This window comes from Anabrus simplex, chromosome 4, assembly GCF_040414725.1.
Source record: "Anabrus simplex isolate iqAnaSimp1 chromosome 4, ASM4041472v1, whole genome shotgun sequence".
In the NCBI taxonomy this organism is placed as follows: Eukaryota; Metazoa; Arthropoda; class Insecta; order Orthoptera; family Tettigoniidae; genus Anabrus; species Anabrus simplex.
In genome coordinates this window covers 300,814,170-300,839,997 of record NC_090268.1, presented here as the reverse complement: position 1 = coordinate 300,839,997, position 25,828 = coordinate 300,814,170, and the positions used below count along the sequence as shown (strand labels likewise).

The window sequence follows — 25,828 nt, the reverse complement described above, 5'->3', positions numbered from 1 at the left end:
TGGCTTTACGTCGTACCGACACAGACAGGTCTTATGGCGACGATGGGATAGGAAAGTTCTAGGAGTGGGAAGGAAGCGGCCGTGGCCTAAATTAAGGTACAGTCCCAGCATTCGCCTGGTGTGAAAATGGGGAAACCACGTAAAACCATGTTCAGGGCTGCCGACAGGGGGATTCGAACCCACTATCTCTCGTATGCAAACTCACAGCTGCGCGTCCCTGACCGCACGACCAACTCGCCCGGTAGGCATATTTTTTAGGACTTCATTTCCTAATTTGTTATTTCCTGTATCATATTCGATCGCATTACGTTACTTTTGTTTTGGGTGTATTTATCTTCATCTTGTATCTCACCGGGCAAGTTGGCCGTGCGTTTAGGGGCGCGCGGCTGTGAGCTTGCATCCGGAAGATAGTGGGTTCTAATCCCACTGTCGGCAGCCCTGAAAATGTTTTTCCGTGGTTTCCCATTTTCACATCAGGCAAATGCTGGGGCTGTACCTTAATTAAGGCCACGACTGTTTCCTTCTCACTCCTAGCCTTTTCCTATTCCATTCGCCATAAGACCTATCTGTGTCGGTGCGACGTAAAACCACTAGCATCTTGTATCTGAAGACTGTGTCCTTACCATTCAGTAATTTCTCCAGATCTTCTGCGGACTTAGATAAAAAATAACGATATCATCGGCAAAATCTCGATGTTTTGATTACCTCTCCTCCTTGAATTGTGCGGGGACAAGCTGCATCTCAGCTTCACTCCTCTCTGGATAGCTGCTTCTTTTTCATATCAAATATCCAACTCCTCCTACTAGTTTCCATCGAGTGGGTTGGCTACGTGGTACGGGAGTACACAGTGACATGGAGAGCTACATAAACCAACCTATGGACAGATGAATCAAATAACAGCAACAGCAACAAGAGTAAATGAAACTAGTCTTCTGGAATACAACTGGAAGTGAGCAGTGCCCGAGAGACGAAGTTTTGACAAGTATCTGATGGACTAGCACAACATATCAACATGTACAACATTTGTCCTCTCCGTGCTACCATGGGTAGCGCAGACTTCGTTAAATTCCTGGTGACAACAAAAAACCCTCTGGTGTACGAGTGGCGTTCCCAGGGACCAGCCAGTCAGTCCAAGGAATGTTTATGGACTCGTGAGATCAACTGAAGAACTGTCTGATGTGAGAAATAGCGGACGCTGTCACCAGTACTTGTGAGGATGTCACATTGACTACGTAAAAACTCCAATATCTGCAGGATGATGATGGGCTGTTAAGCCACGTTTTCAAACAAAATGTCGGCGCCGAATTGGAACATTGGTTTTTACTGTTCCTGTGATCTGTAGTTCCGTTTACCTTCGAAGGTGGGTCAATGGGTTCTGTGATGTATTGCTGTACTCTGTTTACTACGTGACCTAGCAAGGCAAAATTCATTCAGAAGTAGCTTCCTTTAGAGTTTTTTTTTAAAATGAGATTGCTCCCATTGATTACAGACTATTTGTTGTTTCCCTGGCATTTGACTTTTAAATGAAGCGAGATTCCTGACATCGGGAACCACTCGTAACTTTTAAGATCTTGTGCAGGAAATGAATTACGGTGACGTAAAGCTTAAAGTTGCGTAATAGACCTGATCACATTAGTAGCCTACGCTCTGCTGAACACAGGAATGTATTGCTTCATCGCGGTGGCCTGACTTGTTAACTTTCGATGTAATTGTGTCTATCTCACTACATCAAGATATGGATGTCCTACCTGATGGACCTCCGGTGACGATATTAGACAATAAATGTCCCCAACACGTTCTAGAAATTGTCTGAGGCGAAACTATGCAGGTGTGTCCATGATGTACGGAGCGTGTGTAGTAGAGAACTGTTCAGTTAAATAGACTGTACAGGCCCCCGGATGAGAAATAAGGAGCTACTTGGTAATCCTCCACAGTCCTGGAACGTACAGGCCGTCCTAAGCAAGCACCCCTGGAAGGGTAAGGAAGTCCAACCTAAAAGATAATACCTTTCCTCTTGCCAGGACCTGAACATGTGTAGTCATTATCAGCTCTTTCAGTCGAGGCGGCTTTTTGAAGAAACATTGCTCGTGACATTATCGAGGAATTTCTTAAAGTATACGAATCTGAACCGTGCAATTGGCAGATCAGAAGAACATTTTAACATAGCAGTATCTTAGGAGGAGCTGCCTATGAAGGTTTCATTGAAAAATTACAGGCTTTAGATCCAAATACCACTAAAGATACGTAGCTTCTCCCAGTTGTCAAAAACGTTTAAGGTTGCTGTGAGCATCTCGTGAAGTGAAATGCTACTCGCGTAGCAGTATCTTTTTAAATTAATAGCGTAACCAATGTTAACACATTTAAATACGTTCTTTCATCCATCCTCAAATAATTACGCCAGTCCTCAGCGCTGCCTCTGGTTTTGAGAGCACGTTTATATGGGAGAACTCGCATCAAGGTTGTAGTCACTCCTTACACCATATACCGCTCATAACACGCTTGTTCACCCGCGCATTAATGCATTTTGTTGCGAATAAACGCAGATATTATCCCAGGACATGACCATCTCCATATTATGAAATGTGTAGTGCAGGGCGAATATAGGCCGATCTGAAGGCCAGGCCTGCACAGTTCTTCCTCAGAGGATTTCCGGAGCGTGAATGGATCCATTAGCGTGAGAACTGTTTAGGTTGGACCTGATCGATTTCAAGGAAACTTGGATGAAGGCTCAATTAGTATGTCCTAAATTGAATGTTAAGAATCAATTTATCATAAAATCAGTGGTAGCATTATAGTTAATTTGCTAAAGAATAGCTGGCTGGCGCGGAGAAGTTAGCTGATGGTGACGTAGACCGATCTTACTTATGCAATGAAAAAATACACCAGTGGTTCTATTTTAAAGGTACATAAACACTTTATGTTGACAGTAATAAGATTTTGTCATCACGAACAGAATTTCACGCTGTACAAACCTATTGTACTAACACACACAATATATGAATATATCAACATATTAGGGTTTGTGTCGTTTATAATGGAAGCTAAAATATTTTGATTTATGAAATCGTGGGAGATAAGTAAACATTTTTTTCTGCTGGTTATTGGTAGGGACTTGAATGCATATGACGTCAAAATATCCTACTTTATTTTTAAAATATGCATTTTAAAATTGATGTTTCTAGCTCAGGTAGTACTTAAATCATTAAATACTTAACGACTTAAGGCTTTGCTGACATACTTTCCGGTGTGAAAACGTTCGCATGTACGTAGAAGTGATGTGTAGATCTGCAGTGCATTGCTTCTTACACATTACGCATGCGTATTGCCTGAAACAGGATACGGCGGGAGGTATAAACCGAGGGGCAAACGAAAATGCTGCCTGCCTCACAAACATCGCACCCTACTTCAAGAAGCTCCTCCCTCGGACAAACCATTAGCTACTTTTCTTAAAAAATCATACTTTACGAACTGCGTATATTCCGTAAGGTCATTTGCACTTATATCCCAAACACCAAACGCGCACACTATTATGGATTCCTGTTCAGAATCACTTATTTTGCCATACTGTTGACAGCCTGTGTAACAGCGGCAAGTGTCCAACGATGTTCTGACGTTTCAATTGATTATACTGCCAAGTTTAAAACTGTATCAACAAATAATATTTTACGGCAGAATGGCTATCTTTATCAGTTTATGATGCTTAATTGACCATCCCCCCTGTGGGTGGGGGACGCAGACGAAGTACACTCACGGTATCCCCTGCCGGTCGTAAGAGGCGACTAAAAGCGGCGACCAAGTGATGATGGACTTAGAACCATGAAACTACTTGTGATAAGTACCGTTACGTGAGGAACACCATGGGTCTAAGTTACGTAGGAGCAGTACTATTATGTGAGGAACACCACGGGTCTGAGAGTTGCCTGTGATTAGTACCATCCTGTGCATCCCACCGAGTTGGGGGAGCGAATGCTCGGCTGCAGACTAGTGTCTAGCGCGAGAAGGTGCCGAGTGCTGCGGTCGAATGTGTTGGTTCCACTGTGTTCAGAATGGGTCTGCGTTACCTATGAGTAGTACCACTGTATAAGGAACACCATGGGTCCGTGTTGCCTGCGATTAGTACTACTATGTGAAGAACATCATGGGTCTGCATTCCTGATGGGTGGCACCATAATATTTGAGTAATTATATACCCGAAAAGAATTTAAAGAATCCGAGTAAACCCGACTTATACGATCGTAACTGCCTTGAGGGCGATGTATGATCCGCAAGGAAAGGGAGCCGAGGATGTCAAAGTTATGGAAACCGCAGGGCTTTAGGAAGAGTAGAAATAAATAAAGAAAGAAAAATAGAAAGTAAGTTTGCATTGGTCTCCTGTGGAAACTGACTTGGCCACCAACGTCCAGGTTTTGGGTAATATAGTAGGTTTCGCCCTCTTGCACGCAGAGCTGGCTTCGTTCTCAGCTTTTCCAAGCTGCTGGAATGGGATGTTCAGCTGAGGACCTGTCAAGCAATACGGCTGAGGAAATCGTTACTCGAACCACATGACACTCCACTATCTGCAGGTCATCTGACTCAGAAGCTGTCGCCTTGTCCGTTCCAAAGGCTCTTAATAATCTGTATGTACCAATGAACGAATGGAAAAGGAGGAGACGGTTGGGGTGGGAGTGAGGAATTTACTGAAACATCAAGTTATGAATCTAAGTGAGCTGTATGTTGAGTATTCATCCTGACGCTGGTTTGATCGTAAACGGCTTCGCCATGAGCTGTCATACATGGCCTAGATGTCACTGATTAGGAGTACTAGGGCAGTGTGGAGGGAGGTAGTATCCGTTGCTTTCTTCACCGAGCCAGAAGTTGCTATTACATATCATTCTGCCAAGCGCACAGAAATGCACGCACCGACTGACTCTATGAGCGACATTTTTTACACAGTTCATTACGGGGATTGGCTACACAAGCAATGGAATTACTAGCATCGCTCATACCTTGGTTACTTTCATGTTTTCAATACCAAGGGTGAGACTGAGATAGGTCAATGAAAGTAACAAAATCATTTGTTCATACCCATATCAGAAGACATAGTGCACTGTAAACACTAAGAGAGTTAGTGTGAAATATGTGATACGATATCGCTTAATAGACCTACCTGGTTAATGTTGGTTTCATATTTCCACGGTTTGTTAGTCTCTTTTTTCTCAGTTAACTCGTCAAGCATATCCTTAATCGACGAAGTGAGCTCAAAGTGAAATGGAATTATTACTTCAAGGAAACCTGAAATATATTTACTTACAAAAAACATCATCTCTGGTATTTTGGCCAGAAATTTGAAAAGATGCATATGTGTTACATATAAAAATACTGAAGAAGCATGAAAAAACCGGACAATTCGGTTTCTTGAAATCGTATGACTGCAAGAGGTGAAGGACATCATTGACCAGACACCACGTCACATTGTGAAGTTTATACGTCGTCGCAGATAAATAATAATGGACTGGGGTTAGACGTGCGTACATACCGATGTGACCTTCGATATCCAGTAGACAGAGGAACAAAGACGGTGGCTGCACGCGAGGTGCCGGCTGTCGCATGCACGCCTGCCATGTGCGCCACACGACACGACTAGCGCCGTGCATTGACTTTGTAGTGATGACTCAGTACTACATCGTAGTTTGATTACGGTGTTAGCATTTCGGTATCATATGGTAAGCCGATTGTGCTGTATTTGTTGTGGTGTGATGTCTTGTGGCCACCTGAGATGTTAAAGTAGTGAGGGGAGAACAGCGTTCCCCCGACAGTTGCTGTTCGTTTACTGTACCAACAAACTCCGCGTGGGTAAGAAGAAAATAGGATCTTTAGTTAACTGACGAAGGGAGTCTGCGAGATATTTCGCTTCGATCACCTTCCCAGCTGAGCTAGTGTACTGTGTATTCCAAAAGTGAAAAGCATATGTGCCTACATTAATATTTAATGCTATTTATTTAACGTTGAAAGTGGTGAAAATACGCACGGAGACTTGTTATGCAGTAGCTCGTGGCGGAGGTAGATTGGAGATAATGAGTGTTGGCTGACCTCGAAGACCACATAATTTAGGTGTTGCATGAAAGTCACAATGTAAACAAAAGCGTCTACTGGTACGGTGGGGTTTGTCCAAGTTGTCGACTGTTCTTCCACTCGGACGTGTAGCGTACAAACAGTTGAGCGTCAGGCAATATCAAGCAAGCTTGTAAATTTACGTGACTGTTGATATCGTGACAATACCCAGGGAATCTCCTGGTTTACATAGACTCCACACCGTAAACACATGATTTTTCATTTTAAAAATCCGACATGAATTGGCCAGGATTCGAACTGCGGTCGCCTGATGAGAAGCCAGTAGCGATGTCACTTGGCTATCCTGATTCTACCAGCTATCTTCTTTCTTTGTAGATTGTTATCGAACAGAACTTTCGTAATTGTAGAAATATATTATATTCACAGCGAATATACAACTTCTGGTTTTACACCAGTATACTGTATACCGTATTCACTCATGGACGTGAAATATTGAAAATGAAAACTTAAAACCTGCTTTCCAGTCATTGACCGGGTCAGGGATGGGATGAATGAAGTCTTGAACTTGCGGCGAGGGTAGGAATTGTACCGGCTGCCGAGGCCTGTCGCACTCCTCTGGGGCAATGATTAATGACTGACAGATGAGATGAAATGATAGTGGAGAGTGTTGCTGGAATGAAAGATGACAGGGAAAACCGGAGTACCTGCCTCCGCTTTGTCCAGCACAAATCTCACCTGAAGTGACCGGGATTTGAACCACAGAACTCAGCGGTGAAAGGCCGGCGCGCTGCCGTCTAAGCCACGGAGGCTGGACGTGAAACATTACCTGCCATAATATGTTGCTCACCGTCGAATGCTCTTCTTGCGCTCGACTCGAGCCGACACGAGTGTGACTCATCCCTCTGAACGATACCCTGACTGCTCGCTACTGCACGACGCGTCTCCGCGCGTGCTTGCACAGCTTTCATCATTAACCCTTGAACGGTGAGGTGAATTGTCTGTGACGTATCTGGTGAGGTGGGGTTTCTTAAGGGGCCCATAGACGTGCAATATTATTGCGCAATATCGGGGTTTGTGCAATAAAATTGATAGTGTGTATTTAATATTGAAGAGTTGTGCAATATATTGTACGAAATCAAGAAAGTTTGAAATATATTGCGCCGCAAAATACTGTGCTGTGTGTTGGCAATATTGTACAATATCCCGTCCTCCCGCCAGTTGGTATCAACAAGCGTTGGAGATGGTATCGTGATGGCAGGCAAAAAGGAGGAGAAAAAGTTTATTTTGGAGTTTATCGAAGTGTACCATGGCCTTCCGGCTCTGTGGGACGTTAACAGCAAAGCGAGGAGTTCCTCATACAATTCACCATTCATGCGCAGAAAGTTTCGAAAATCATTTGGTTCCCATTTTCTCAGTTCATTGAGTAAATTTTCATGAGTGTACGTTTTTCTCTCTAGAAACCACTGTTTGGCCCTTGTGCTTCTTTCCCGTTTCTGCTTCTTTTTGGCACTTACGCCCACGGCGATCAAAACGCAGCAAAGATCAGTGTCACTCAATATAATCACCAAATACAATACCGGCATGGACTGACTGTATATTGCAACGCATATTGTACGTCTATGACCGCTTTGCACAATATATTGCGCAACTATCAATATTATCTCCACACGATTCTATTGCACAAACTCCATTTTGCGCAATAATAGGCTCCTTTACACCCAAATCGAAATTGCTCTTAATGGAAAAATGGAAAGTATTAAAATGGTGGAAACAGAAATGTATAGTAAAATAGTAAAAACAAACACAAAAAGAAACATATGAATAATTACAGTAATTTTAACTTGTCCGGCCTCGCGATGTTGGGGGCAACGCGTCCGCCTGTCACCCGGCGGCCCCGGGTTCGTTTCCCGACCGGGTCAGGAGTTTTTAATTGTAAATGCTTAATGTCCTTGGCCTGGGGACTGGGTGTTTGTGTCGTCCTTAACACTCCTTTCCTCGTATTCAACACTCTATACTTCCGCAATATCAATTACATGCAGTTTCATATCACATGGTGCAGGTAGGGGTAAAAGATCTCTCCCGAACAAATAGCATTAAAAAAACCTTAATTTCATACTACCTGATGTACCCGTGCTCCGCTACGGGATTCTCAGAAAGACTCGCTTCGTAGTTTTTCTAACTGAAGTCAATATAGGTTAACGTAGGAATGTAGCGATTAAAAGCAATGTTATCATATAAAACACTCGATCAAATGAAAAACCGCACATTTTCTCACTTTTTAACGAACATTACCACGGTGCCGATCTAACAGTCCAACATTCCAGAGCTGGAATGACCAGGCCGCAGACATCCGTGAACACTCCTCTGCCATTATTCCTTTAAATATGCACACTGGTCATTCCAATCAGTGCCTCAAAGTAAGGATTGAATAGCTGGAATGCTATGATGAACCAGTGTGTTACCTACCAGCAGTATCAGAAAATGTATGAACCAGAGGAATGGCATGCTAAAGAAGAAAGTTATCTAACTCCCCAGCCACTTCCCGCCAATATTCAGGCAGGCTGTTACAATCGGTACGACCGGGCGAGTTGGCCGCGTGGTTAGGGGTGTTCACCTGTGAGCTTGCATGCGGGGGATAGTGGATTCGAACCCGACTGTCGGCAGCCCTGAAGATGGTATTCCGTGGTTTCCCATTTTTACACCAGGCAAATGCTGGGGCTATACCTTAATTAAGGCCAAGGCTGCTTTCTTCACACTCCTAGCCCTTCCCCATACCATCGTCGCTATAAGACCTATCTCTGTCGCTGCGACGTAAAGCAAATTTTAAGAAAATACCCCGGTACGCAGCAGTAATCTATCGCAGATGAATGGCGACAGAAGACACAAAACACATCACAACAAACAATGCTTAATGCAATGTTATTGTTGATAAATTTTATGAGCTTTCTATATTGTAGGTCTTCACATTTAGTTTTATTTCTACTGTGATATTAGGGCCCCTTATAAAATTATTTATAGCATAGACTGTAGTTCTCTCCGACTTTACCGATTTTCATTAAATTATCTTCAGCCGTTTTCTCGTGATGCGTGTACAAACAAACAGACAGACAGACAGACAGACAGACAGACAGACAGACAGACAGACATTACGGAAAATTAAAATGTTCATTTCCTTGTTACTGTGGTCATGACTGATACAGAAATACCATCCTTTTTAAATTCTGAGCAATGTACAGACAAAACTATTATTTTATATATATAGATGTAGTCATAGGAAAACTGCGAGCAAAGTCATGTTCTGTTCATAAAAGTAATATATTTCAAATAATTTAGGATACATTCACAACTGTTTTCATTATTATTAATGAATTTAAATATTTTCAGTTTCTGTTAGATCCGTATTGACTACTAATGATTTAACAACCTATGAGAAAACACGGCTAATAATGGTCCACTTGTCAACACAATTGATTTACACAATTAGTATGTGGTGATTAGTAATTTAATTCATTTCATCATTTGTCATCGTACATGTTTCGAGAAAATGATGATGTCTCTTCTTCAGCGATAATACAAAATCTAGTCAAAATCTTCCTGGAGATGATTAAAATTACTATACATAAAACCTCACCATGAAATATCCAAAGTTATAAAAATACATGCGGCTGTGAGCTTGCATCCGGGAGATAGTAGGTTCGAATCCCACTATCGGCAGCCCTGAAGATGGTTTTCCGTGGTTTCCCATTTTCACACCAGGCAAATGCTGGGGCTGTACCTTAATTAAGGCCACGGCCGCTTCCTTCCAACTCCTAGGCCTTTCCAATCCCATCGTCGCCATAAGACCTATCTGTGTCGGTGCGACGTAAAGCCTATAGCAAAAAAAAATATATATATACATATTAAAATCTACAACAAATCTGTCTAAAAGCAATATATAAGATGACGAATGATGAAATGAATTAGTAATCACCATATGCTAACTGTGTAAATCAATTGTATTGACAGGCGGAACCTCATTAGCCCTGTCTTCTCACATGTTGTTCAATCATGGTGTCTTTATATCAACTAATTAATCTCTAATACCTATCACATTTTTTTTTTTTTTTTTTGCTAGTTGCTTTACGTCGCACCGACACATATAGGTCTTATGGCGACGATGGGACAGGGAAGGGCTAGGAGTTGGAAGGAAGCGGCCGTGGCCTTAATTAAGGTACAGCCCCAGCATTTGCCTGGTGTAAAAATGGGAAACCACGGAAAACCATTTTCAGGGCTGCCGACAGTGGGATTCGAACCTACTATCTCCCGAATACTGGATACTGGCCGCACTTAAGCGACTGCAGCTATCGAGCTCGGTAATACCTATCACAGTGAGAGGGAAATTTTACTCCTTTTTTTATCTGAAGATAATTTTAGAGGACGTAATCAGAGCAAACGTTCTTTACATGTACCACACATTGTTGTTTTACATCAAGGCGCCCTGTTCCATCCTCTGAATCAGAGATAAACTCACCGAAGGAAAAAAATAGTCACTCCTAGAGAAATTATTAAAAGCATCACCCAGTACCGTGTAACTCCGCCTCTGGACTGTGTAACCGCCTGGATTCCGTTAGGAAGTGAATCCACAAGGTTGTGCAGATACGTCGCATCCAGGTTAAGCCACTCGCTGAGGATTTGGTCGCGTAAATCCACCAATTTGCGGGGATGCTGATGTCGGCGTTCCAACATGTCCCACACATTTTCAATGGGGTTCAAGTCAGGTGATTTTTCAGGTCAGTCGAGATGTAATAGGATGGGGCAGTGTTCATAAAACCAGTCACACATGCGTCCAGCCGGATGAACTTCGTTGTTGTCATCTTGAAAAATCGGGGTATCAGTGGCATAGTCACCATGCCGATGTAGACTGGAAGGCAACACCTGATCATCCTGAATGTTTAAATAAACATGCTGGTTCATGTTAGTGGTCACCTCAGTGAGCGGGCCCATTCCATGATATGAAAAACATTCCCGAACATCATAGACCCACCTCCGGCTTGAAACTGACCTTGCGCACATTTAGAATGACATGTTTCATTTGGTCTTCGGTGCACTCGACGACGTGCGTCATTGGAATCCAGGCGAAAATCTGACTTGTCAGACCACATTACGTTCCATTGTCAGCTACTGTCCACATTCGATGATTTCTAGCCCATTGAATACGCGCAGCGTTATGTGCCTGTGTGAGCAATGGCCTCTTGCGAGCTGACCGACTCCAAATGTTCATTGCAGGTGGTTCCCGTCGCAATGTTCTCTCGCTAACAGGTTGGGATGGACCTTCATTCACTGACTGCAGCAATTCCTCTCAGGCTTGGAAACGATTTTGATTCACAAGCCGAGAAACACTTATTCGATCCCCCTCAGTCAGGATCTTTTTCCGACCACAGTACTGACGTCGTGTTTTGGAGCCATGTGCAGTACACCACTGCTTGTAGACACGTTGAACTGTTCACTGTCAAACACCAACAAATCCAGCAACTTCGTGCACCGTATGGCCATGGACACGGTCAAACACTATTGCTCACTTTTGCCAATCTGTCGCATCTCCAAAGTTAAGCAACATTGGGCGTGGTCAAGATTTGGATGAGTTGCCACGCGCTGTTTTTTTTGGGGGGGGGGGCATGGTAAGGGAATGGAGGAGCGGAAAGGAACTGGCCACCCTACCGTTCGTAAACTCCGGTTCAGGCACACCTCTGCGGAGGTTCGGACCTGCCTTCGGACAGAATACACCCTTACCTTACCTTACATCCACCCATGTTGATGTACACCGTCCGCTTGAAACATCAGTATCTCGCTAATCGCTACTAGATTGTGCTCACGTTGAGGCAGTGCGCGTGCGGTTCAACACTGGACTCGTTCGCTGCGCCATCTGTACAAGCTTAAGTTCCATCTGTGCATGCGCCGTAGGGTGACTAGTTCTTTCGACCGGTAAGCTTAGGTGCTTCTGTTTCGCTTTCATGATCGCTTGTGTGGTTTGTCGTCATCAGTGCTATAAATCGTTCTTTTCAGTGTAGACAATTCACTAAACGCAGGAGTATTCATATTCAAGGCTGTTTTGAGGACGCCAGTACTAAAATGCAAACAAAAACCTGCAAACGGAAATACCATTCCAATAGAAATTTGCAAAAATTGCATACAGTTCTTTCTTTCTTAATCTGTTTATTGTCCAGGGTTGGCTTGTCCCTCGGACTTAGCGAGGGATCCCACCTCTACCGCCTCAAGGGCAGTGTCCTGGAGCTTCAGACATCGGATCGGGGGGATACAACTGGGGAGAATGATCAGTACCTCGCCCAGGCGGCCTCACCTGCTAGACTCAACAGGGGCCTTGGTGGGGGATGGGAAGATTGGAAGGGATAGACAAGGAAGAGGGAAGGAAGCGGCCGTGGCCTTAAGTTAGGTACCATCCCGGCATTTGCCTGGAGGAGAAGTGGGAAACCACGGAAAACCACTTCCAGGATGGCTGAGGTGGGAATCGAACCCACCTCTACTCAGTTGACCTTCCGAGGCTGAGTGGACCCCGTTCCAGCCCTCGTACCTCTTTTCAAATTTCGTGGCAGAGCCGGGAATCGAACCCGGGCCTCCGGGGGTGGCAGCTAATCACACTAACCACTACACCACGGAGGCGGACTGCATACAGTTACTGAGGCGTAAAAGTGCTACATACCTTACGAGCTGAGGTTTGGTGAATCCCCGATACACAAAAGATGATCAACTCACTTAGGCGGCTACCAACAGACTGTTTGAAAACTACTTAGGCTCTCCTAACCGCACCCACATTACTCGTCGAGCAGCGGCTACTTAGATATTTGTTGGGATTCAGTAAACCTCACCTCACTAGTTAAGGGTTACATAAACAGCGTTAAATATTGATTTGAACACATACGGCTTTCACGCTGAGAATCTACACTAGGTGAGCGACCGGTATGAACAATTCAATGGAATCAGAGTGTAATATCTCGAAGTCCTCCCTTGTATGTGCTCTGTTGCTTGAACTTCCAACAACTCCTTCGTGTGCTTTAACCAATCAGGCCGCGATCTAATGTGCGTGTGACCTGTTTACAACCTGAAGAACGTGTCCAACTTTAAAATGGACTGTACCTACCAGCAACATGGTGGACCTCAGTAGCGTAGCTAGTTAGTAATTGTTTTTCTGTTTCCAGGACTGCGAGTTTGATCTCAACTGAAGTCGGTGATATTTCAGGATATTCAAAAGTGACCGCTTCGTGTCGTTAAATACATGTGGGACAAAACTGCGATACTCCGGTACCTCTAAAGATGTGTAGCGATTGAAGGGGCGTACATTAAAATATGATGGGCTGGCCTCTAGGAATAGTGCTTCGCATTTGATACAAGTAGATTATAAAATATCTTTGATATTGGTTGGCTGCACTGCAGACCAGTTGGTGAGCAGGAGGACGGTGCAATGATTTGTATCGAGCAGAAGTTTTATTTCGGTTATGAAAGTTAATTTGTGATGACGATAAAATAATATGCTAAAGTTAATAATGTTGATATGTTAGTAAGATTCTTAACCAATGTTATTTCAGGATGTATCACATAAGGAAGAAAACAAGAAATTCTTTCTTAATGTAGTCATACATTTTCATTCATGTTTCACCTTTTCTCTTAAACCTCCGAAAAGGACCTGCAAATTATATAAAGATTGTATATAATTTGATAAGCCATTTTCCAATGATCGCAGTTGTGATAGACCGGGTGAACAGATTTCAACGAAAGACTTCTCATTTTAAAGCGTGCAATCGGGTGGTCCTCGTTAAAATAAGTTTTTATAGAATTTTCCATTTTCTTCAAGTAATCTCGTAATCTGCCGCTAAGTACCGTGTGGCGCTAGTGTAGTTCGAAAACCCTCTGCTACGTACCGTTTGGCAGCTTGTACGAGTATCAATCTCTACTAGTGCTATAGCGCGGGAATCGCCAGTTTCAAGCGGTAGCATTTTGGCGTACTGTCAAGACGGTAGCGTGAAGTCATTACGGGCTGTGGCTTGAAACTTCATTGTTGGGAACTTACAGCTGTCTGTAAGTGGGCGTCCCTCTTGACACGAGCGATCCTGCATAGACTTATGTCAGAGAAAGAGTGCCCAAAGAGTTCCTGGGGCAACAAAAAATTACACTGCAAAGACCGACTGGAGTTTCTTACAGGTACATTGGAAGCATTATCTCTTTGTACCATTTGCTGCACAAGTGTCCAGTGTTAAACTATTAAATGTTGCTATTTGTTGGTAGTTTCAATAACAATCATGGTGTTACTTTTGTTTCAGAGGAGTCCTATGTCCTCGGACGCCTCAGCCGCCACGTCCCCGCGCCGAGAGAAAGACAAGAGTTCGAAACGCAAGTCTAACTTGAACCGCTCGTTAGCTGCTGAAGAAGTTGTTGTCGTCGATTTGAACGGTAAGTTATCTTCCTGGAGCTCAGAAACTGAATTATGTTTTCTGCATGAAGTAAACCAGTTGCTTTTATAAAGAATGGAAGGTTATAAAATTGGATTGTGCACACAGCTTCTCTCATATATGCAGTATATCTTAATAATGGATTTACGCGCCCTTGGAGAGATTTGTACAATCCATTGGATGTTTCACATATGCAATAAGATGTTCATAGAAAATCTTTGGGTGTCCAGTAGTTTGGCTGCATTGTGGACTTTGTAACGTCTGTTGATGAGTGGAGAAAAGAAATTTTACCGAAGTTTGGGACTTGCATTACGTAAGCTAATTTTTTAAAGGTGAAAAGCATACACACTAAGCTAGTTGTGTAGACACATAGGCTACTTACTAAGATTCAAAACATGTTTATTTGCCACATACTAAAAAAATATTGTTTAATTCTGACTTGGAATAATACTTCCCTTTCATCAACCTTGCCGAGAAGCAAGAAAAATGATGCATTGAATTTTCTCATCTAGGAAAAATAATTTAAATTTTGCGTTATTGTAATTATTGTAATATATATTGTGTTCGTTATACAAAGACCTTTGTTGAAATTGTATAGGCACGAATTTTTTGAATGCTGCCTGTGAGAACAGTCGTGGAAATTGGAGCGCTTTGAGCGTTCGTTCCTAATCTCTTGTACATGTTCCCATCTCGTAGAGCTATTTAGGGGTGAGTGATACAACTTGTTCGAGAGGGAGAAGATTGAAAGGCACGCAGTCAGTATCATGTACTTACAACTTCTAATATCCACATAGATTGTCTGTCTGTCTGTCTGTCTGTCTGTCTGTCTGTCTGTCTGTCTGTCTGTCTGTCTGTCTGTCTGTCTGTCTGTCTGTCTGTCTGTCTGTCTGTCTGTCTGTCTGTCTGTCTGTCTGTCTGTCTGTCTGTCTGTCTGTCTGTGAATGTTGGTGTGAACATCATGGGGAAACGGATAGATCGAATTTCTTGAAAATTTAAGTTCAGAAAGACCTTTAGGCTATATGTTATTCGATTAGTGCACTGTGGCGTTCCAGTATTAAGAGGACAAAAAAATGGCAAATATCTCCGTTAATATCAGCATTATCGAATAACTCTGCATTATGAAAATTGTGTTATAAATTGTGGTCTTTTATGTTTTGTGCACTTTCATCTTTATTCGCAATTATTACGTTTTTCACAAACTTGAAAATATCTCCGGAAAAAAACAGCTCAATCTGAAAAGTGTACATAACAAAAATGATAGAACATCTATATTTCTATCTTCTATTCTCATACGCTTTTACCGTACGAGCCATAATAATGAAGATCTTCACGAATTTCATTTTCAACGGCGAGCATCGCGAACGTGTAGACAGTAGCCGGCGATGGTGGTGGCTGTTGTGATTATTTCAGTGTTGAAAACATTTCTTAGCAAAGTAGCGGTCCCCTTACTACGAAAAACGTAAAATTAAGCAATTTCCACAATTGTGCCGAACGTTGAAGGTCTGAAGGGTTCAAAAAGGTTTCAAATTGTGAGTCTTGGATAGTTCTATCACATTAAAAAAACATATTTCGAAAATCATTTCTGGCCTAAATGCAGTTCCGAAAAGCAGCTTGTCTCTTTACTCGTTTCCTTTCTTATTCAAATCCTAGCAAAATTAATTTATTTACGTAATTATTCCTGTAATGTGTTCCTTGGTTCAATACCCTCAGGCGTTTAAAAAAAATTTAATGTCCACACCGAATGTAGTTATAAGGGCTTAAATGAAACTCTGCATTGACTCACATTAGCGCTCGTAGTGGTGCTTAAATGAAACTCTGCATTGACTCACATTAGCGCTCGTGTTGGTGCTTAAGTGAAAAAACGCAATGATTCACATTAGCGCTCGTAGTGGTGCTTAAATGAAACAATGCATTGACTCACATTAGCGCTCGTAGTGGTGCTTAAATGAAACAATGCATTGACTCACATTAGCGCTCGTAGTGGTGCTTAAATGAAACAATGCATTGACTCACATTAGCGCTCGTAGTGGTGCTTAAATGAAACAATGCATTGACTCACATTAGCGCTCGTAGTGGTGCTTAAATGAAACAATGCATTGACTCACATTAGCGCTCGTAGTGGTGCTTAAATGAAACAATGCATTGACTCACATTAGCGCTCGTAGTGGTGCTTAAATGAAACAATGCATTGACTCACATTAGCGCTCGTGTTGGTGCTTAAATGAAACAATGCATTGACTCACATTAGCGCTCGTAGTGGTAAAAAAGGCAAACGGCTAATCTAATCGACCGATAACGATGATCAAGAAAGGATTGTAATTTTTAGGAATAAATAAAGAATATATTCTCATACTGTATTGTATTTTAGTTACCTAACATTCGTAGCTCATATCCCTAGGATGTTTGCAACATTGAGATGTTTGCCTGAAAGGCTACAACTGTGGATTTTTTATTATGAACTGAAAAGCCACGTCATTGATTTCCTTATTGATTAGGAAGATAATGAAGAAGACTATTGAAATGAGAAGTAAAAATAAAGGTACGATCACTCAAAGAATGAGGTTAAACAGGAATCATAAAAGAAAGGTTGGAAGCCTATGCTGCAAGAAAACAAAACGTATGTCACTAATACTTTCTTACCAGCAATAACATTACACACCCGGTCACTCCATGCGAGATTTTCTCCGGGTTCTCCGGTTTTCCCTGTCATATTTCATTCCAGCAACACTCTCCTTTAACATTTCATCTCATCTGTCAATCATTTATCATTGCCCCAGAGGAGTGCGACAGGCTTCAGCAGCCGGCACATTTCCTATCTTCGCCGCTAGATGGGGGCTTCATTCATTCCATTCCTGACCCGGTCAAATGACTGGAAACAGGCTGTGGATTTTGAATAACATTACACAGACAGATTATTTTTGTTAGTTGAGGTGTGCTTTGTTTTTTCTGCTGCTACGGATCTACACTACACTAATCCGGTTCCTTGGCTGAATGCTCAGCGTAGTTGACTTCGGTTCAGAGGGCCTTGGGTTTGATTCCGGTCAGGGTTGGAGATTTTAGCCTTGAATGGTTATTTACTTTACGTCGCACTGACACAGATAGGTCTTATGGCGACGATGGGATAGGAAAGGGCTAGGAGTGGGAAGGAGGCGACCGTGGCCTTAATTAAGGTACAGCCCCAGCATTTGCCTAGTGTGAAAATGGGAAACCACGGAAAACCATCTTTAGGGCTACCGACAGTGGGGTTCGAACCCACTATCTCCCAAATGCAATCTCTCAGCTGCCCGCCCCTAACCGCATGGCTAACTTGCTCGGTGATCTCTTTCTAATAACTGAAACTCACAGAGGCCATAACATATTATAAGCCTTCTTAGTACTGAACTCTTTGAAAATCGTCCGACAAACTGTGGAAGTTTCACGTGGTTCTCTGTAAACACGGCGAAGGAAACTTCAAAGAATATAACTTTAGAGCATTTGATCGAGAGAGATTAAATCTGCCGCGAATCATATTTTTCCGTTAAGTCATGGCTACCGATTTCCAATACAGACTTTATTAAATTTCTCTTGGCATCTTTATTGACCTGACTTACTATTTAAATAGTCTATATGAGGAATATCCACCGATATTGAAACTTCTAATTGAAACGTTCAGCTAACCTCCAAATTAACTGCTGCCACTGGAGCTCTGGTCTAATTACTTGGTCCTCATTATTCATTCCCTCAGTCGATACCTGAATAGTATACTCGACTCGTTTATTAGTTCGAAGGTATTGTTTTTTTGCTGGCCTGTAATGAAGGGGTCTCTCTGCACTCTTCATTCTTGATCAAATTTCGATCATGTTCGTTTATTTTAATTGAAATTAAAGGAAAAGATGCCCCTAGACGCACAGTTTCATCATTTTCCCACAAAGGATTTTCATCTGTCCAATGGTCGCTTGGTACGGAGTATCACGACCTGTTTTAAAGCACCCGGCTGCGTACAGCGGTCGGTTTTCTTCATAGTGAACTGTGCGTGGGGATTGTTCCTCCATTTTCCTTCCCAATTTTGGAGACTCTAGGACTGCACTTTATGTGCATTGGTTTTTTTTTCAATTTGCTTTACGTCGCACCGACACAGATAGGTCTTACGGCGACGATGGACAGGAAAGGGCTAGGAGTGGGAAGGAAGAGGCCGTGGTGTGAAAATGGGAAACCACGGAAAACCATCTTCAGGGCTGCCGACAGTGGGATTCGATCCCACCATCTCCCGAATACTGAATACTGACCGCAATTAAGCGACTGTAGCCATCGAGTTCGGTATGTGCATTGTTAAATTTAAGTCTGAAACCCCTCTCGAATTCCACACAAGCATTGGTTGTTCTTTCCTATGTCATAGTGTCAAAAGCCCGACTTCCTGGAGGAAACGCAGATTCATAATCTATGAAAGTAGCTGCATACAGCCATTAAATACATTCGTCACACTTGACAGTCGTTAACAGGGTTACCCTACCTATAGCCACACATTTACCCTCGATGCGTGCAGTTAACCTATTTACAATTCAGTCACTCACAGATGGGGCAAAATTGACTCTTTCGCGCGCAGTCGGCACCGATCCGCTTCGTAGGCCAAGGTTTTGGGTTTGGTTTGGTTTGGTTTGGTTTGGTAGAGTCGAGAGGACGTTATATGTCGGACATTTGGACTTGGCTCCCCTTTTTCTCCTGCCTGAGCCCACCCGATGTGCGGCGATGTTCTTTTCTTATTTCCATTACTATTCTATTTATGTAGTGTATTGTGTGTGAGAGGAGAGATGCGTATTAAAACATACTCAAACAACTAGTCTCCGAGTTAGAGGAATCAGCTAAACATGATTAAAATTTCTAGCTCGGCGAAGAATCTAACCGGGGACATTCTGTTCCAAAGATCACTATTCTGACCGTACATTGATGTATCCAGTTTTTCAAAAAACCGGATTACCTCTATCGGGATTGAACCCATGAACTTCTGATTTGGAGGCTACGCTATAACTGGCCTACAAAGTGAACTCATCGGAGAGCGACTCATGTTGACAATTTTTACGGTCAATTATTGAACACGCCTGACGTAGAATTCGGTGGTTCCTGTATACAATTTTATAGTAAAAACTCTTCGTCGGCTCTAGATGTGTGTCATATCACGGTTCTTCTTTTGAGTGTGTAAAGTGTGTAGTAAGAATATATATTTCACTTTGTGACATTAGCAGTTTCAATAACACCAGAACTCCTGTCTCGGAAATAATAAAAAGTTTAATGGCCCTGAACGTAAATTTATACGCAGACATTTATAAGCGCTATATTACCCAGTATTTTAAGCCATAAAACGTTCAACATTCGTCTACATGCTATTCACACCACATCGAACACAAATAGTTCTCTCTATTCGAACAATCGCCACACATCTTGTTTGTCCCTTTAACTTGTAACATTTTCTTCGTTGTTGCTAAACATTTTATGTCGGCTTATTTTCCTCACATTTTTAATTTTAAAATCATCCCAGAATTGGTTCTCTCGTTTTAACTTGAGAGTTCGCTTTGAGGCTGTAAAGTTTGTCGCTGTTGACGAACAGCTCAATATCCAAGGTGCTCTATTAATAAACACAAAGAGGTATAAACCGTTTTACGACAGATCTGTGAACTCGACCGGGAGCATTGTACTGAACGTGGTGGGTCGTGTTGGGGCAGGACAAGGCTGTAACATGGCCAAGTGATCGATCACAGTTTTCCTGTCTGATACTTGCTGGAGTCATTGTACGAGTGGCGCGTGCAGCTGCAACTCATGCCGATGTTACATTTATACATTAATACAATATTATAATATGAAGACCTAAGTAGAGGTTAGTGTTTTCCGAGGAACGTGTTAGGTTATGAATAATCTAGATAAGAAAGAAAGGGGAGCCAAGAAATGGCAATTTTAGTAAAGAGTGTCGAAGAAAAACTACTACGCGAGCATTTTCTTGAATTACGCTGCCCAAACCGTTAACGATAGATCCTATCCTATGTATGTTTGAAAAATTGTTGAGCATAAAATTATCTACGAAATGTCCACGATGTTATATAGGAATTTGTGAAAAGTAGTGATCAAATGCCGGCTGAGTGGCTCAGACGGCAAAGGCGCTCGCCTTCTGACCCCAACTTGCCACATTCGATTCTGGCTCAGTCCGGTGGTATTTGAAGGTGCTCAAATACGTGAGCCTCGTGTCGGTAGATTTACTGGCACCTAAAAGAACTCCTGCGGGCCTAAATTCCGGCACCTCGGCGTCTCCGAAAAAGCCTTAAAAGTAGTTAGTATGACGTAAATTCAATAATATTATTAATAATAATAATAATAGTATTCTTCTTCTTCTACCACCACTTTTCCCACACCTGTGGGGTCGCGGGTGCGAATTGTGTAGCACGGGTGTACTTAGCCCTGTTTTACGGCCGGATGCCCTTCCTGGCGCCAACCTTATCTGGAATAATGTAATCACTTTGCGTGTTTCTGTGGTGGTTGGTAGTGCGGTGTGTTGTCTGAATATGAAGATGAAAGTGTTGGGACAAACACAAATACCCAGTCCCAGAGTCAAAAGAATTAATCAAACGCGATTAAAATGTCCGACCCAGCCGGGAATCGAAACCAGGACCCTCTAAACTGAAGGACTCAATGCTGACCATTCAGCCAAGGAGTCGGATGTTATTATTATTATTATTATTATTATTATTATTATTATTATTATTATTATTATTCAATTTAGCGCTTTTATGTATACATTTAGCGTTTTGCAACACCTATATATTTGTAATTTAGCTGTTTGTAGCTGTTTGAAGGATAACACAAGTTCTGATAAGTAGTAACATAAAGGTAAAAAGTAAAAATGCATAACAGAAAAAAATATTCATGCGAATTCAGAATAACAAAGAAATATAGAAAATCAACTTAAGTCATGTTCTTGAATCAGTGTCTGGACTCTAGATATGACCCCAAATAAGCTACAGAGCTGCACGGACAAACTCTCGTTATCTGAGCTTAACAGCCTACAGCATTTGCAGGCAGTCAAAGGGTGCACAAACTCTTCGGTTTAAGATTCCACAAGATGAATAAGAAACATGAATGAAGTATTATTTGAAAAATCGTAGGTTTTTGGATATATTGCATTTTTGGCATTAATTTCACATTTTATCGCGTTTTCAGTACTCTTTAAAAAGTAGTTAATAAATCGTGAAAACGAAAACACAGAAGTACAAGCCATTACAAGCATTGCGAAAAATCATCCCTCCCAGATATAGTTTGCAGTAAAAAATTACCTTAAAACTAGAAATCACATTTTATGATTAATCACATATTCCTTGTCAAAATACATCGCTTATTTATATTAATAGTCTTTAAAAATGCACATTGAAGTATATAATTTACGTAAATGATTTAGGGATTATCGTCTTTTTTGTGAAGACGCAGGAATGTTTCAGAGCTAATAGGCAGGCTGCGAGAAGGACGTTAGTACAACGTTGCATTCATGTCAGGAGGAAAACAACTAATATAATCTCCACTGAAATCGTGTAAGACCTAAAACCATAAGCTCAGAATTGCTCCCACACGACACCGGGCCATGTCGCTAGTCATATAACATTAAGTTTTCAACTCTACGTGGCTGTAACGATAATATAATAATAATAATAATCTAAAAGTTTTCATTTCTCTCCCTGAGGGGGAGGGGCGGGCCTCATATAAGGTAACGTTTTCTCTCTGGCCAGTCTTGTGTTCATTACCCATACAACCTACAGATTCACATGTGGTCTGTAACCCACAAACACGACCTTCCATTGTGGTGGTGGTGGTGGTGGTGGTGGTGGTGGTGGTGGTGGTGGTGGTGGTTAAGGGGAAGTACAGATGGCAGTCCTCTCCACTTAACACCAATCAGAGAGAAATATGGAAGAGTTCCGACCTTAACAAGAATGAGGGTATCGGCAAAAGAACGAGAAGGACCTCGAAGAACATGGAAATGGAAAAGACTCAATAAGCCTCACAAACATATTATTATCTGGGTCGGAGCACAAGAAGAGATCACCAAAGAAAGCCATATAGGAAAGATAAAAGTAAGGAGTCTGGCACAAGTAAGTGGGCTTGGCCCAGCTTGGAGACCCGTGGTCGCTAACTCACGCTCCCAATTGATAGTCCCTGGGGAGTAACCTTGCATTCTGAAAATCTATACCGAGTGAGAGGGGCGCGTAGCTGTGAGCTTGCATTCGGGAGGTAGTGGGTTCGAAACCCACTGTCGACAGCCCCGAAAATGGTTTTCCGTGGTTCCCCAAGTTCACACCAGGCAAATGCTGGGGTTGAACCGTAATTAAAGCCACGGCCGCTTCCTTCCCACTCAGTCCTTTTCTATCCCATCTTCATCATAAGACCTATGTGTGTCGGTGCGACGTAAGGCCAACTGTAAATAAATTGAAAATCTGTCTTAATCAGAACTTGAGCCGAGGCTTCGTTGTAATAAAGCATTATCATTATTATTATTATTATTATTATTATTATTATTATTATTATTATTATTATTATTATTATTATTATTATTATTATTATTATTATTATTATTATTATTATTAGGGATGAACAGAGCTGAAGGGAGTTACGGGTTGATTTCATAGGAATTTAGAACCTAGTTTTCTGTGTGCATTACCTGATGTAACATGCAGTGCACGCTCGCCATGCTTTTGGAATGTATAGATAACGACTCCTGTTCGGCGATAGGAAAGCGCCGTGCAGCGAGCGAGTGAGTGGCAGGCGTCGTGTTTCTCGATAAGGGACCGTGGGGAGTGAACAATGGCGTCGGAGCAAGACAGCTGTCTACTCTACTTGCTCCCGTCCCCTCGCTTCCCACAGATGAAGCGAAAACTTGTCTCATTTCCCTTCCACACTTCTCTGTGATAACACTGGAAGCTCCATGGTACAGCGTTACAGAACTAACATTTCGTAATCTAGTTTACAAATCTTTCTACATTGGCCAGTAGGATGCAGCTCGAAACGTTGGTCGTGTTTTGCACACACTACAGTATATAGTTTGATATTTACTGTTGCATCTTGGAACTGATGTCGTATTTTGTTGTATTTGTAGATACAGTCGGAATCGTTAATTGCGACATCGCCTTTAACCACGTGTTGGATATAACGGCGGTCCCGTCTAAGTTCTACCGTGTGATTTAGCCGCCCCTTCCAGTGTAGTTTTATGCGACCCGCAACATTAATTCCCTCCTAAAAAAATCTGCCCTGCCGGTATGCTCAGACAACACAACCGGATATCTTAGTATTTTACGCCTCACCATGATAGGGCGCCGTAATATTAAACTCGTATTAAACACTGGAAGACATGCGTGTGCCTTCTAGATCATATGAACCTGACACGCCGGCGAGACACTAAATTGATATTGTGACCGCAGTAAACCTAATACTTGCTATAAGCTGTCCAGTGTTCCGAACGGAACGTAATGTAGTGGCGGATCGGGCTTGCGTGTCAGGTGGGAGGTTCGAGTCCGGGGCGAAGATTACACATTTTTGAAATATTTGTTTAATGCGTACAGCACGCAATGTAAATTCAATACTCGCTTTCATGCAAATTGTATGTGAATTAATCTGTTTGTAGCCCTAAGAAGGGCCGATTAGATAGCAGACCAGACACATACAGACCGACCAAGCTCGATAGCTGCAGTCGCTTTAGTGCGGCCAGTATCCAGTAATCGGGAGATAGTAGGTTCGAACCCCACTGTCAGCAGCCCTGAAAATGGTTTTCTGTGGTTTCTCATTTTTCACATCAGGCAAATGCTGGGGCTGTACCTTAATATTTTTTTTTGCTATTTGCTTTACGTCGCACTGACACAATTAGGTCTTATGGCGACGATGGGATAGGAAAGGCCTAGGACTTGGAAGGAAGCGGCCGTGGCCTTAATTATGGTACAGCCTCGGCATTTGCCTGGTGTGAAAATGGGAAACCACGGAAAACCATCATCAAGGCTGCCGACAGTGGGACTCGAACCCACTATCTCCCGATTACTGGATACTGGCCGCACTTAAGCGACTGCAGCTATCGATCTCGGTGTGTACCTTAATCAAGGCCACGGCCGTTTCCTTCCCATTCCTAGGTCTTTCCTATCCCATCGTCGCCATAAGACCTATCTGTGTCGGTGCGACGTAAAGCAAAATAGTAAAAAACATACAGACCGGAAATAATAGGAACACAATTGCCCTGAAAGTGTTTTATCGCAGCAAATGCTCGATGTCATGACCGTTTTGGTTTATACACATTCGGGCCCTGTGTCCAATAGACCGTCTTGCGCCTGAAGCATTCCAGGTGTAATTGCTCGGCAGGCGTCCGTGATGAGTTACCGGAGCTGGTCGGGGTTTTCCGGCGCTCGAGTGTAAACGACGTTCTTCAAATGTTCCCGCAAGAAGTAGTCTAACGGCGTTAAATCCGGTGATCTGGTGGGCCAAGAAACAGGGCCTCCTCGTCCTATCCATTTCCCTGGCAGTTTCCCGTTCATATGGTTACGAACGGGCAAAGTCGAACATGGTGGAACTCCATCCTGTTGCAACCACATCGCCAAACGATCGTGCAAGGGCACATCCTCCAGCAGCAGTGGATGTTCCTGACGCAGAAAGTGCAGGTAGCGTGGACCCGTCCAATGGCCCTCAAAGTAATAAGGTCCAACCAGGTGATCCCCCAAGTTTCCACACCAAACATTCACTCCCCATCGTACTTGATGCGCCGCCTGTCGCACCCAGTGAGAATTGTCCGGACTCCAATAGTGCATGTTGTGGCGATTGACGTTCCCATTATTGTGGAAGCGCGATTGTCCGAGAACAAGATACGCGATACGAATCTTGCATCATTGTCCAGCCTGCATAATAGCCACCGACAGAACTCCATTTCCCTCATCCTGCGCGATGACGAACAGTCCGCAGACCTAGTCATCCGTTTTATGAGGAACAGTGGTCTTTTTTCTCGTGTGTAATATTGTTCTTGTCTTAATGTATTTTTGTCGACTGCGCTTTTGTCCCATTGATTCTATTTTAGTTCGTGTTGCGTATTTTAATGTGTTATTTTAACTCGTAACATGAATTATATATCTGACTGACCAGGCAATGTCTTATTCCATTATCACCTCTATTTTCTATCCTTTTATGAAAAATAAGGCATTGCGAATTAGATCCACTGATTGTTTTAATCTCACAATCATTTTTTTTCATCACCATTTCTTTTAAACTCTAGTCAGTGGATGGCATTTTAATCTTTTAACTTTTAATTTTTTATTTATCATCTCATGTCATCCATCTCGTACCATTAGAGGCCGATG

General features: G+C 42.5%; 1 protein-coding gene across 1 annotated transcript in view; it reads left to right on the top strand.

Annotated features, from left to right (window-relative positions):
• The window catches only part of LOC136872262 (uncharacterized), a 90,782-nt gene extending 68,282 nt beyond the window's left edge, over window positions 1–22,500 (top strand). The window contains exons 3-4 of the mRNA XM_068227398.1: window positions 14,364–14,493; window positions 22,265–22,500. Coding sequence (XP_068083499.1) covers window positions 14,364–14,493; window positions 22,265–22,500 — 366 coding nt within the window. The remainder of the gene's footprint in view (window positions 1–14,363; window positions 14,494–22,264) is intronic.
• The last annotated feature ends 3,328 nt before the right edge of the window (window positions 22,501–25,828 follow it).